Source organism: Myotis brandtii, unplaced genomic scaffold, assembly GCF_000412655.1.
Source record: "Myotis brandtii unplaced genomic scaffold, ASM41265v1 scaffold332, whole genome shotgun sequence".
Taxonomy (NCBI): domain Eukaryota; kingdom Metazoa; phylum Chordata; class Mammalia; order Chiroptera; family Vespertilionidae; genus Myotis; species Myotis brandtii.
In genome coordinates, this window is record NW_005362797.1 from 2606188 (window position 1) to 2620451 (window position 14264).

Genomic DNA, 14264 nt, shown 5'->3' on the forward strand with positions numbered 1-14264 from the left:
CATGCTGAGCCAGGGTCTCTCTCCAACACTCACGGCCCCAGTGGCTACCCAACAGCTTTCGGTTTAATGCTGACGCCTCTGCACATTGGCTCCTGGAGACACGGCCTGGCAGCCACCTGCGAGTCAGTTCGCGGCCTCGAGCAGATGAAGGGCACCCCTCGGGGATAGCCGCCCGCCTCCTGAGAGAGTCCCCGGCCTGTGCCCTCTGGGTGCTGTTGTTCAGCAGGTTCCCAAGGTTTCATCTGGCTGCTGTCCGGGGGCCAAGCCGTCTAGTTGGCCGCCCACACGGTCCCAGCAGATGACATCCTGGCCATGCCCTACATCTGTCCCAAGCCCCTGCAGGGCCCAGGCGCCATTCAGGGGAAACACCCACCAGGAAGTCAGTCACACAGGCCATCCTGGGCCACTTCCCCTGAGTCAGGACAGCGAGGCAGGGCCCGGGGTCCAGGCACAGGCCTCCGTCCCTGTGCGGGCTCAGGAGGCCGAGGCGACTGGTGCCTCACGCTCCCGGGCGTTCCTCGGCTCCGCTGCCCCCAGCGGTTTCAGCTGCGGCCCACTGGCCACTTGAGGCCCACGGAGAACATTCAGAGGATTCCATGGAATTGGATGGGAAGAAAAATCGTATTTTCACTAGTATTTTCGGAGCCTCAAACTGACCTTGAGCGCGGCCTTCGATTATGAACGCAGGCGACAAACTGCAGTCGTATCTGCGACTCGGTGGCTGCCCCGAGGAACCACAGGCATTTCCATGTCCCATCACGGGTCTTCAGACATCTCAGGATCATCCTGTGTGCTGATCACGAATTCAAAATTGTCACAGCAGGCCTGTCGTCTTGCTCCTTAACCGGTTAATGCAGAGACACAAAGATTGCTGGGTCACATTTTTTCATCATCTGGTAACTGCGTGTGCAGTATAATTGGTTTCCCTTATGATCCTATGCATTTCCTTTCCTGTGGTCTAAAACATCACTTCGATGGGGGTCCCAGGCTGCGCCAGACTACCAAAGGGGTCCACGGCACCCACAAAGTTAAGGTTCTCTGTTTCAGACCAATCATCACCAGCAAACTTCTTCATCTGTGTGTCGCATGGGAGTAGAAGCTATATTTGTAGAAGAGCTACTGGGACCTCCTACCTACCTCATTCACTGCCTTGAACTCGCAGTACTCAGAGCTCCGTTCTGTGCTAATTCTATTTTTTAACATTTTTTTAAAAAACTTGATTTCTTGGCAGACCACAGTGCCTTGCGCCACCGTTGCTGGCTTTTGCTGCCCTCTGGTGGTCACCATGAGGCCCGTCCCCAAGGACAAGCTGGAGAGGCTGGTGCAGGCCAGTTGCTCCCTGATGGGTGAGCAAGGACACCCCGTGCACATCGGCGACCCAGGTGAGTGGCCAGGCTCGCTCATGACTCTGACAGCTGCTCGTGGGCTTTGGCCCGAGAAGACGGGAACGGGCTTTGTTCCTGAGCTCCCGAAGCTGGCCCTCCCGCAGCTGTGTTACCTGTGCTGGGTCGGCAGATGCCCCTCAGGTTCAAGGGGCTGCCCTGGGCAGAACAGCTCCTGTGACCTTCAGGTGGACCTGGGGCGGGGGAAGCAGGTGGTGGAGTGTGGAAGCTGAGCTATTTGTCTTGAGACTTGAGCTCAGAGCCGCCTCGAATCTGGGCTGTTGTTCAGCGGCGTATTTGGCTGGGACACAGCTGCCTTCCAAATGTTCACGTGAGCTGAAACCCATTGATCCCCAGCATCTGAACTCAATCTGAGTGCGAGGAAAAACCTCTGAGAGCGAGTGAGCAGATCCAGGCGTGGAGGCTGCCCTGGCCTCTCAGAGGCTCTCAGAGGGCCTGGTGGGGACTTGGGATTGGGCCTTGGGTGCGAGTGAGCGTTAGTGTCATTGAACTTGCTCGGCTGTGTCACAAAGTCAGACACAGCCTGCATTCTGTGACAATCCAATCAGCCCGAGCCACCTTCCTTAGAGCAATGATCTCAGGAGCGCCCACAGCAAAGTGTCTGCTGAGTTTTCCTCACGGGCGACACCCATCTTTGCTGTCCTGATGAACATTCTGTGGCCAGCCAGGGGTAGGGACGCTGTTGGGGGTCCAGCAGCAGGGTTTAGGTCTGCGTTAGGTGACTCAGTCTGTGCCTAGATAAACTCAAAGACACTGGCTTTGTTGGCAATCCATGTAATGCAGGTGTTGGGCTGATGTACCCGAGCCGCCTCGGCCAGTCACACCAGGCCTTGGAGACCCCTGTCCCTCCGAATGGCCCAGGAGTCGGCAAGCATTCTGAGTGGCTACGCCCGATTCCTTTCTCCTCCTCGTCCTTCTCCGGTGCCATCTACAGCAACCCTGTGACTAGAGTTCCTCTTGGAGAAAGAACCATGCACTTCCCCACAAGTTCAACTCGAATGGGGGCTGCCAGGGCAGGCCCTGGTGGAATTCACGTTCCTTTTCCCTCTGCAGAGCTGCTGGGAATCCAAGATCTTTCCAGACCTGACTACGGGGATCCTGTGCCGTGTCAGCCGGGGGAGGTCCCGGTGTTCTGGCCTTCCCAGCTGACCAGTCTCGAAGCGGTCAGCGGCTACCGTACGTCCGGCTTCTGCGGGCAACTGCTCTGGCCTAGGGTGGAACCTGGTGGTCTGTGGTTTCCGAAAGGATAGGCTCACGGTGCAGTGACTTAAGGAGGGAAGTCATGTGACAGACCTGCAGCCCACAGCCAAGATGTCTCTGGCTTCTTTTTTCATCCCGGGGTGGGTCCCACCAGAGCAGCTTGTCCTTCAGCTCAAATTGTCTTGATTAAACATATTTCTCTCCGCAGAAGGTTCATAGCTAGTTCCAAGGGCCATCATTTAGATGGACTTTTTGAGACCTTTTGGAGGTTGGTGTGGCTTTGAAAGCAAAGGCGAAAACAGACAACAGGACTAAACAAACCCACTCCACATGGTGTTTGCAAGCCACACTGGCAGTACATTTTTTCAAAGGCCCAGGGTGATGTTACAATGAAGAGCCACACGAGGGCCCCAATTAGCTCACGGTGAGGGTGGGATGTGAGCGAAACATAAAAATATAACGATTGCTGCCCGTTGTCGTAGACACTGGAAAATTCTAGTGTCTGCCACACGTGCGCTACAAATCGTAGAACTGAGTGTCACTTTCCATTTATTTGAAAGCATTCATGGGAGCTTAGCTATCAGAATGGCCTCATGAGAGGAAAAGACATCCCTGATATGCTGATGAGGCATAAACCCCAAGACCCATGGGATTCTGGCTATTTAACATGAATATGTTGGGCACCTACTATGTGCCAGGCACAGGTGAGGTCTTAGGCCTCACCCCCATCCCGTCTCAGCGTTATCTTTGTCTTATAGTTGCAGATGCAGGTTTGGAGAGGATGAAGTTGCATCTCCAACTGCAGTGTGTTTGCCATGCTAAGTCATGTTCTTAGAGATTCCGCTAGAGCGCCTCACATTGCTGTCAGCTAGCAGGAGAGAGTTTTCCAAAGAACAAAATTAGCCTAAACCAAAGCAAAACATAAGTGCTCGGAGAAGAACAGAAGCTCCGTTCAGAGAGAGCTGTTTGTTAGCAAACAGAACATTTGCTGCAAAGGGAGTGAAATGGTTGATGCATTGTAAGAGTTCAGGAAGTACTTTCTGATGTCCCTGGGGTTGCGTTGATGGAGCCCCTAGGGCCCCACCTGTAGCTGTGGCTGAACTTCACTTGTTTTCCCACACTCACCTCATCCTCACTTTCCTAAAACTTGAAGGCACCAAGTTTTAAGTGGAACTTATTTAGCCATAAGCCAGCCTATGGTGCCAACAAAGGGTGCAAGGAGTGCGGTTGGGGGAGGCGGTGCATGGCGCTCTCTTGTCCATCAACAGCAGGCTAGACCAGAATGCACTGGGCTTGATGAAGAAGGTGGGCTCATCCCTCTTGCTGTGTGTTTTAGAGACCCCGCTGGCTTTCACCAGCGCACCGGGCTCCACGGTTATGACTGACCTGAAGGATCTGGAGGCTCCAGCCGGTTGTCTCACCCCAGAGGGAATTCCAGAGGTCCATCCTATTTCCCAAGATCCTTTGCACTACAGCATCACATCCGCTTTGGCCGTGCAGAAGATCAGAGAACTAGAGACTGTAATTGCCGTAGACCCAGGTAAGGACCAAAACATTCACGCCATCAGGGCCTGGAGAAATTCATCACTGACACGATGTTCAGTGAAAAGGGCAGCATGGAATTGTATCTATAGTATGATTTAAAAAAAAATGATTTTATTGATTTTTAGGAAGAGAGGATGGGAGAGGAATAGAGAGACAGAAACATCAATGAGAGACAAACAGCATTGATCCGCTGCCTCCTACACACCCCCTACTGGGGATGGAGCCTGCAACCCGGGCATGTGCCCTGACTGGGAATCGAACCAGTGACCTTTTGGTTCACGGGTCTACACTGAACCACTGAGCCACATTGGCCGGGCTATAGTATGATTTTTAAAAAATGTTTATACTGTATATGAATCCCCAAAAGGCTAGAAGTAAATGCACCGCAGTACTGAAAGTGAGGGTCTCTGGGTAGTAGAACAAAGGGTGATTTTTCTTCTTTATTTTCCCCCCAAAATGTTCAACCTTAAACATGTGAGAGAGTTTGGGAGACGGGCTGGTTAGCTGGGCACGTTGCCAGAACTAAATTGGGGTTGGCGAGGTAAGAAAGAAGGGCGATTGGTTTCTAGGTAGTCAAGTGCCACTGTTCAAACATCATCATTCGTGTATTTAACAGTGGCCTCATCTCCCCCTTTTTTTTGCCATTGCCCCGGGGTTGGGCGCAGAGCAGTTTTTTGTTTTTTTATACTGGGGAGCAGGGGCTGGAATTCTACTCTTTGGGGGATCCTGGTGGGCAGGACCCTGCAGTTTGCCTCACAACCGTTTGCAGCCAACCTGTATATTGCAATTGCGTCTCAGAGAAAAGACAGTCCTTCTGTGGTTTGTCAGCCTCTGGCTTTCGAGACAGGGACCGGGCTAGTGGGGCCCACGAGGGATCTGCTGGGTCCAATTGGGAGGAGGTTTGTGAAGGCTGGTTGAGGGGCTTTCAACTTCCCGCTGCGTCTTCATTTACCGGCTGGATTTCTAATTCAGGTGGCCAGCAGAGAGCGCCATTGTGCTTGAGTGGTCTGGGGCTTTTCTGTTTTATTTTTTTCGGACAAAGGCTCACAGAGAAGCAAGGTGTAGACTTCACAGCTGCTCTGCACCTCAGTTTCCTCATCAGTATAACTGGAGTAATAACAATTACGCCTTTCTCTCAGGGATTGTGATAGCTCATGAGCATAATAGTTATTGAGTTTTACTCTGCCTGGGCCAGGCATGTGCTAAAAGCATTTACATGTTTCATCTTATCAAATTCTCCCAATAACCCTAGGAGGCAGCTATTATTAACTTCTTTTAACAGATGGGGGAACTGAGGCATATAAGGTTAAGAAACTTGCCCAAGTCCACATACCTAGTAGATGGTTGGGCAGAACTTGAACCCACACCCGCTGACTTCAAGGCCACGATCAGTAAGTGGGAGGTAAATTGGAGTCTGAATCTGAATGGTATGTGCCCGGCATTTAACGTGCTCTGGTCTCTTCTGACTCATGCCCCAGTCCCTCTCCTGCCCTTCTCACGGGCTGTGATTCTACCCCTGGTTGTTCTTGCACGTTGACCGCCTGAAGAAGGCATATGTGGCCTCGCTGCTGGCCCACCAGACACCTGTCCCCCAAGCAGATACCTAGATCTACGGTGGTGGGGTCTGCAGAGAGCAGAGGCGTGAGACCAACCTGGGAGGTCGACCCTCCAGGCCAGACTCCTGAGACCCCAACGCTGATGGTGGTGACACTGGGGGAGAGAACAGCGCCGTCTTGCACGTTGACCGCCTAAAGAAGGCATATGTGGCCTCGCTGCTGGCCCACCGGACACCTGTCCCCCAAGCAGATACCTAGATCGACGGTGGTGGGGTCTGCAGAGAGCAGAGGCATGAGACCAACCCGGGGAGGTCGACCCTCCAGGCCAGACTCCTGAGACCCCGACGCTGATGGTGGTGACACTGGGGGAGAGAACAGCGCCTGCGCAGGGCCACGGAGCAGACAGTTTGGGTGCCCGCTGGTGTTGGCTGACACTGTGGCCCAGAATCCGACAGAGTAGCCCAGTCTGAGTCATGTCTGACCTTCCCCCTGGACCTGGGAGCAAAGGCTGCCCCCCAATTGCAGAGGGATCTGCGATAACAAAAGTTCCTGTGAAACCAGAGGGCATAGCTTTTTGCTTGATTGTCTGTCTGTCAGGTCTTTCATTTGGTCATTCATTCATTTATTCTGCAGGGAATATGGTTCTCTTAACCTATAGACACACAGTAAATGTGGGACGTAGTTCCTGCGCCCCCCGCCCCCAAGATGCACCTTCTAGGACAGTGATGGCGAACCTATGACATGCGTGTCAGGGATGACACGCGTGTCAGAGGTGACACGCGAACTCATTTTTTTGGTTGATTTTTCTTTGTTAAATGGCATTTAAATATATACAATAAATATCAAAAATATAAGTCTTTGTTTTACTATGGTTGCAAATATCAAAAAATTTCTATATGTGACACGGCACCAGAGTTAAGTTAGGGTTTTTCAAAATGCTGACACGCCGAGCTCAAAAGGTTCACCATCACTGTTCTAGGACATACGCACGTACAGAGGTGAACGCTCATGGCTGTGCATACCTAGTCTCTTACGTAGTTAACCTCCTTGGTGGATATTTTTTACAAATTCCTGTAATACTTTCTCTCTCACAAACACTCTCACCCATGCTGACGGCTCTCTCACACGGCACAAGGATCATGAGGAAAGATGAATTATTGACTCTGCCTTTAGCTCAGATTTTAAAAAAAAAGTAACTGGGAAGTGAATTTACTGCAGACGCAAGGCACCCACCGCTTAATAAAATGTCCTGGGAGGGCGGCCACAGCCCCCACCCCTTGGTGCTTGTGCAGACGGGGGTCCGTCAGGGCTTGAAGCATGGGGCTCGGGGCAAAGGCAGATCTATGACCGTCTGGATGTGCCAATATCATCGATCAAGGAGCATCTTTGATCCTCCAAGCACCAGATGCGCTTCACTCCTCCGCTGTTAAATACGCAGATAGAAGATTAATGGCAGTGGACCGGGCACTGCTCTCTGGGCTTAATAATAGAGCCACTCTGTCATTTCTGAGAGGACGTTGGCTTGCATCTGAGGTGCCTGGAGACTCTGGAGATTTATAACAGTCACGTTTGCACTAATAATAAATCCATCACAAATGTACAGACCACTTTAGAGTTGACAGAGTTCTCTCCTCCTCTTTTTTTTTGGGGGGGGGGGCGTTATGCTCAGTCCAAATAGATTACAGTCCAATTTCTTTCTTGTTTTCTTTCAACATTTATTTTTCTCTCCCTTTATCGACAGCAACTCATGTTCATTGTATAAATATATGAAAGTAAAGAGGCAATACAAATTACCAGAATCCCATCCCAAATGTTGGCCCTGAAAAGTCTTTCTCTTCAGTCTTGAACCTATAATATTGACACCAACAAAAACAATATTTCTCTCTCTCTATATATATGTATATCATGCTGTGATACTATTTTAGAGCCTGCTTTTTAAACCTTTTAATACACTGTGAACATTTTCCCACGTCATTCGCCTTCTACAGCAATCTTTCTAATGTCTGCATAGAGTTCCGTTTTACAAATGTTCTGCCGCTGTCACTACTATCATTTTGGCACCATAAACAGTGCCGCAGTGGACATCCTCATGACTGCGTTCATTACTGACCACTTTACTGGGTTGCCTTCCTAGAAGCGATGGCTGGCTCCTGCAGACAAATCTACGGTCCCAACCAGATGAGTGTTCTGGTTCCCACTCCCACCAACCCTGTGTGTGGGGCCATTTCCCCTCAGCCTCCTCCCATTTGGGCCACCCCCAGGCTCCTCGTAGGAACACTGAGGTCGAGAGCAATCCAGGCTGAGGCCAAGGTCACGCAGCTACCATGTGCCAACACTTGGACCTGAATGTCAGTTTCCAGATTCTAAACCTGGGACTTTTCCTCCATAACAGGAATCCAGCCCCGGGTCCCTGCAGAGTCTCCCGGCACCTCCAATGCACGCTGACGTCCTCTCCCGTCCCTTAGGCCCACCTCTCATTTTAGCCGCCGCGGGGATGGGAGCTCTGAGTCCCATCCCGCCTCCACGTGGCATAGACGCATAAACAGTGCCGCAGTGGACATCCTCATGACTGCGTTCATTACTGACCACTTTACGGGGTTGCCTTCCTAGAAGCGATGACTGGCTCCCGCAGACAAATCTACGGTCCCAACCAGATGGGTGTTCTGGTTCCCACTCCCACTGGCAGCCTCCCCCGCACCTGGGCCACCCCCAGGCTCCTCGTAGGAACACTGAGGTCGAGAGCAATCCAGGCTGAGGCCAAGGTCACGCAGCTACCATGTGCCAACACTTGGACCTGAATGTCAGTTTCCAGATTCTAAACCTGGGACTTTTCCTCCATAACAGGAATCCAGCCCCGGGTCCCTGCAGAGTCTCCCGGCACCTCCAATGCACGCTGACGTCCTCTCCCGTCCCTTAGGCCCACCTCTCATTTTAGCCGCCGCGGGGATGGGAGCTCTGAGTCCCATCCCGCCTCCACGTGGCATAGACGTGCTCCGCGGTGACCTGAGTGTAGACAACGGCACCGTGGTATGTGACGAGAGTCGGAAAGCTGTGCTGCCCGGCTGCCACCGGCTTGGCAGCCACTGGCGGCAGCTCTAGCAGACGCTGCTGGTGCCCTGCCCAAACCCCAGCTGCAGGGGGCAGCTCTCGGAGCCATAGCTCCCACCTTAGGCCAGGGTCTCTCTGCTCCACCACCAGAGCAGGCACAGCCCGGGAGTGCGAGGAGTCAGCGTCCCGATGGGCAACCTTCAGCCCACAGGGGTCAGGAGCCAGTGCAGGCATGCCCAGTCCCCCGTCCTCTGGAAGGACAGCCCTCAGCTGTGCTCCACACCATTTCTTTCTTTCTTTCTTTTTTTATTTTATTGATTTCAGAGTGGAAGGAAGAGGGAGAGAAATAGAAGCATCAATGATGAGAGGGAATCGTTGATCCGCTGCCTCCTGCACGCCCTCTATTGAGGATCGAGCCTGCAACCCGAGCATGTGCCCTGACCAGGAATTGAACTATGACCTCCTGGTTCATGGGTCTGCGCTCTACCACTGAGCCACACTGGCCAGGCTCCACACCATTTCTCACAGGATTGAGCCCCAGTTGCCTTCAGAGTTCATCTGCTCGCCCACACATGCTTTAGCGGCTTCTCTCCTTTTTCTCTATCATGTCACCTCTTCCACCTTCTGACTTCTTTCCTGGGCTCAATTTCCATTGGAATACTCTAATGTCTTAGGGTCTTCTTTGGGGGAATCCCCAACTGAGACAGTACTGTGTCCCTTCCTCCTTCTGTGGTCCCCTGAATTGGGGTTTGCCATAGCAAATAAACCCCGAGATGCTTTGCTCAAATAACAGTCCAGGTTGGGACTCCCAGTGTGAGTATTCAAGCTCAGCAGGAAAGGGAATCTGCTCCACCCAGTCACTCAGGGACCCAGCACTCTGCCATCACCGCATGAGAACCCTAGAGGGCACCAGTTGTCAACATCTCAGCCCCCAGGAAAGGAAGAGCTTGGAGGAGTGCATGGGCGGTACATGGCCAGGAGGGGGCGCACATCACTCCTACTCTTATTCCCTTTCAACAGGTCTAGGATTGCTACCTAGAGAGAACCGAGTCTGTGGCCACAGCTAACTGAAAGAGAGGCTGCCCCGCCATGTATCCCGCTGCCCTTCCCTAGCGGGGCAGGGGCAGAGGACACGTTCTGGTGAACAGTTGGCAGCCTCTGGCACATCCCTCAAAACTACCTCTGAAACAGACAAAGAAACAAACTGCCGTTTGCATGAGTTTCTACTTGAAGCACAATTATATTATTGTGTGATTTTGTTTTATTTTATTTGTAATTTTAGGCAACAGGGGCATCGGGCACCTGCTCCGCAAAGATGAGCTGCTGAGGGCCTCTCTGTCGCTGTCCCATGCCCACGCGGTGCTCATCACCACCGGGTTCCCCACGCATTTCAACCACGAGCCTCCGGAAGAGACGGACGGGCCACCGGGCGCCATTGCTCTGGCCGCCTTCCTGCAGGCCTTGGACAAGGGCGTCTCCATGATCGTGGACCGGAGAGCCTTGAGTTTGTTCAAGAAGCTTGTTGAAGAGGCTGTTGAGCAAGGTGAGCGGTGAGGTGAGGGCGGACGGTGGAAGGAGTCAGTGTTTGTGGAAATTCTGCTATGCCCTCGACACAGGCCTTCTAAGTCCTTACAGCTCAGAACAACTCTTTAGTATAAGCAACATTATCCCATTTTATAGAGGAAGAGACTGAGGCTCTGAGAGGTCCAGGTGATCTGGAATTTGAACCCAAGTCCATCAGGCCACAGAGCCCATGTACCTGATGCCCAACCTGTGAGAGGCGGGGTGGCCTACAGGGGACTCTTGGCAACACAGGACATCCCTAGACCCCTGGCGTTGGGGGTGGGGGAGTTGAGAATAGAGTGACCGAGAGGCTCAAATGGCAGCGTCTCATCTGGCCCAGATGGGAAGGGCTGCCCCACGCTGCTCAGGTTCCCGGAGCACACAGGTGGGCATAGAGCTGTGAGTGATAGGGCTGCAAGGCTGGGATGCCGAGATGGGTCTCAGGCGTCTCCCCTCTCCTTCATCCTGCAGGTGTTGTTCAGGCATAAGCTGGGAGCCTCGTGACTCTCCCCTGCTTCTCACTGCCCATCTCTCTGTGTCCCTCAAAATGCATTCTTCAGGAGACATAAATCCTTTTAGACTCTCATAAGAGTTTCAACCCCAGGAAGGCATCCCTGAAGCCCCCGTTCTTTCGGAAGTTTCCAAAAGGATGTGTCTGAACATATAGCATCTGTATCACGCAACGAATGTATGTTGAGCACCTACTATGTGCCAGGCACTAGTTTGGGCTCTTGAAATCCATCAGTGAACAAAACTGAAAACAGCCCCACCCCCATGGGCGTCTATTGTACTGGAGTGTAACCGACAGTAAACAACACACGGCAAAAGGAAGGTGTGGGCAGCCCCGATGGGGGGGCTGCTATTTTAAACAGGATGTTCAGACAAGGCTTCACAGAGAAGGTGCCATTGGAGCCAAGACTTGAAGTCAATGAAGCAGTGAGGCCGGGGCTGGCTAGAGGAAGAATGTCCGAGGCTGTGACCTTGGCTGGGACAGAGGCCGTTAGGTGGCGTTGAAGAGAGAGTAATGGTCAGCGACTAGCCCAGAAAGGATGAGGAGAAGAGAAGCTGGGTAGGGAGACACGGAGGTCACAGGGGCAGACCGGGAAGGGCCTCAGGGGAACTGTGAGCACCTGGCCTTTTATTCTGGGGGCGATGGGGGGGTCCTGAGGTACTGAGAGGAGAAAGGCGTGTTCTGGCTTCGGTTTTCATTTTTTAAAGATATGTGTTTGGGTTTGGTTTTTTTTTAATTGATTTCAGAGAGAGGAAGGGAGATAGGGGGGTCCTGAGGCAATGAGAGGAGAAAGGCATGTTCTGGCTTCAGTTTTCATTTTTTAAAGATATGTGTTTAGGTTTTTTGTTGTTTTTTTTTAATTGATTTCAGAGAGAGGAAGGGAGAGGGAGAGAGAGGTAGAAACATCAGTGATAAGAGAGAATCAGCCATCAGCTGCCTCCTGCATGACACTGAAGGACACGTGGAGACAGATGTGAGTCCACTGGGGGGTACATTATATCTCTGCTCTGTTGTAGGCTTCCTGTTTGGGTGGGCCCTGGTGTTGTGACACTGACCTACATACTTGGCTTTGCCCAAGCGATTTGGCATCTCTGAGCCTCAGTTTTCCTCCTCTGTAAAATGGGGGTCACAGTGGTTCTTATCACACAGAACCGCGAACATTAGATGAGAGACCGTATGCCATGTGTTAGCAAAGGGCCGGCTCACTGTCCCCGACGTGGTATTGTGGCATCTGTGTGGAGCACATTCGCTAGCTCACAATACTGGTGACACCAGCCCGGTGTCACCTCCCCCTCCACCAGCCCTGGGGTTTACTCAGGACTAAAAGGAAATAAACTTACGTATCCTCTGGGTCGAGGTCTCGGCTTACCTAACAAAGAATTCTACAGCCACATGTCGTTCGATCATGGAAACGATCGTTTCTGGCGAAGCTTTTGGAAAAGCCAGCAGGAATTGCCCAAACCCTGAGGTCTCAGCTTACCTAACAAAGAATTCTACAGCCACATATCGTTCGATCATGGAAACGATCGTTTCCAAGAAGCTTTTGGAAAAGCCAGCAGGAATTGCCCAAACCCACACGAGGCTGATGCGTCCACTCTTTGCCCGTCTTGTCAAGGTGTTCTGAAGACCCCGATCCCGATCCTAACTTACCAGGGCGGATCCACAGGAGCTGCTCAGGCGTTTCTCTGCGACGAGAGGGACCCCAAGTCTCCTAGGTATGTGTGTCCCCTCCCCGTTGACAGTGGGTGATGGTGGGAGAGGCCGCGTGCTGTTAATTTTGACAACTACGTCCCTGCACACGTCAGCCCTCCGGAGAGAACAAAGCTGTGAGCCACGGGCTCCGATGGGCCAGACTAGCCAACAAGGCCGGGGGTTCCGGGTGACGGGGGTTCAGCGCCAAGGGTCTCTCGAAGTCGCAGGTCCCTGAGAGATGGCATGTCTTCTTGAATGAGAGAGAAGATGATAAAACACAAACACGAGTTGTTTCTCAGACTGGCTCATGATCCATTGGAGAGTCGTGAGATCATTTCAGGGGGGTAGTCAGCACCTTTGTCAAATGAAATAGAAATGTCATCGTATATCTTGTGTTGGGTAATAGCAAGTACTCGCTTGTGAAACTGCTGTGTGTGTTTGTGTGTGTGTGTGTGTGTGTGTATTTTTTATTGTGTATTGTGGTCAAACATTTTGAAAAACGCTTCTCTTTTGTATGTACGTAGGATGCATTTCAGACCTTATAAATTTTAGTACTGTGTTTTGCCAACGTTTTTAACCACAGTCCACGGTAATACATTTTGCATTGCAAACCACACACACACACAATTGAAACAGAAGTTTCAAAATAACAGTATTTACTTGCTGCAGGCAGTGCACTCTAACCTAGTCTAGTCTGTTTTGTTCTGTTCTACTCTGTTTTCTTCTACTTTTCAGAAAATATCGACCTGACCTAATAAATCTATTTCACCGCCCACTGACGAGTAGAATTGAACACTGCTTGCATAGGCCTGGAGGGCAGAGCCGTGTTGCAGCTCACAGCACAGTCAGGTGTTCCCAGTGAGGACCCTCAGTCACCAAGGAAGAGTGTGATTGCAGACCCGATATGCTATTCCAAGCTGCGAGAATGTGTGTGGCACCTGATAGAATGTTTATGTTCCCTGAATGGGTGGCAGACACACAAAGCTCAGACTCGCCAGGGAGAAGCTAGAAACTCCTCCTGGGCCGGTAACACAGATGTGCTCTCCTGCTGAATGGAGGGAGGTGAGCCAGATCTGATCCCCTGATGAATGGAGGAAGTGAGCCAGATGTGCTCTCCTGATGAATGGAGGGAGGTGAGCCAGATCTGATCCCCTGATGAATGGAGGAAGGTCAGCCAGATCTGATGCCCTGATGAATGGAGGGAGGTGAGCCAGATCTGATCACAGGCAGAGAGGCCTCTGCTCTTTAGAGAAGACCCACTAACTTTCCCAGGGAGCAGGTTCCCAGGAGTGAATTCCTTCCTGGGTAGCTGAGGTGAGCCAGATCTGATCGCAGGCAGAGAGGCCTCTGCTCTTTAGAGAACTAAAGAGCAGGTTCCCAGGAGTGAATTCCTTCCTGGGTAGCTAAACGGACTCTTCTGGCTTAAAAAAAAAAATGTCAGCCCGGCCAGGGTGTCTCAGGGGTTGAGCATCGACCTATGAACCAAGAGGTCACTGTTTGATTCCCAGTCAAGGCACATGCCTGGGCTGCAGGCTCAATCCCCAGTGTAGGACATGCAGGAAGCAGCCGATCAATGACTCTCTCTCATGATTGATGTTTCTATCTCTCTCCTCTCTCCCTCTCCCTCTCCCTTCCTCTCTGAAATCAATAATCCTACATAAGAAAAGGCTAATATGCAAATCGACTGAACAGCGGAACGACTGGTTGCTATGACATGCACTGACCACCAGGGGACAGACGCTCAAT

General features: G+C 51.8%; 1 protein-coding gene across 4 annotated transcripts in view; it reads left to right on the forward strand.

Annotated features, from left to right (window-relative positions):
* The window catches only part of LOC102252495 (chromosome unknown open reading frame, human C14orf159), a 67629-nt gene that overhangs the window by 29651 nt on the left and 23714 nt on the right, over positions 1 to 14264 (forward strand). For all 4 annotated transcript variants that reach the window (XM_014543678.1, XM_005871195.2, XM_014543677.1 and 1 more), the window contains exons 5-9: positions 1232 to 1382; positions 2457 to 2579; positions 3940 to 4143; positions 10035 to 10295; positions 12442 to 12541. In XM_014543678.1, coding sequence (XP_014399164.1) covers positions 1232 to 1382; positions 2457 to 2579; positions 3940 to 4143; positions 10035 to 10295; positions 12442 to 12541 — 839 coding nt within the window. The remainder of the gene's footprint in view (positions 1 to 1231; positions 1383 to 2456; positions 2580 to 3939; positions 4144 to 10034; positions 10296 to 12441; positions 12542 to 14264) is intronic.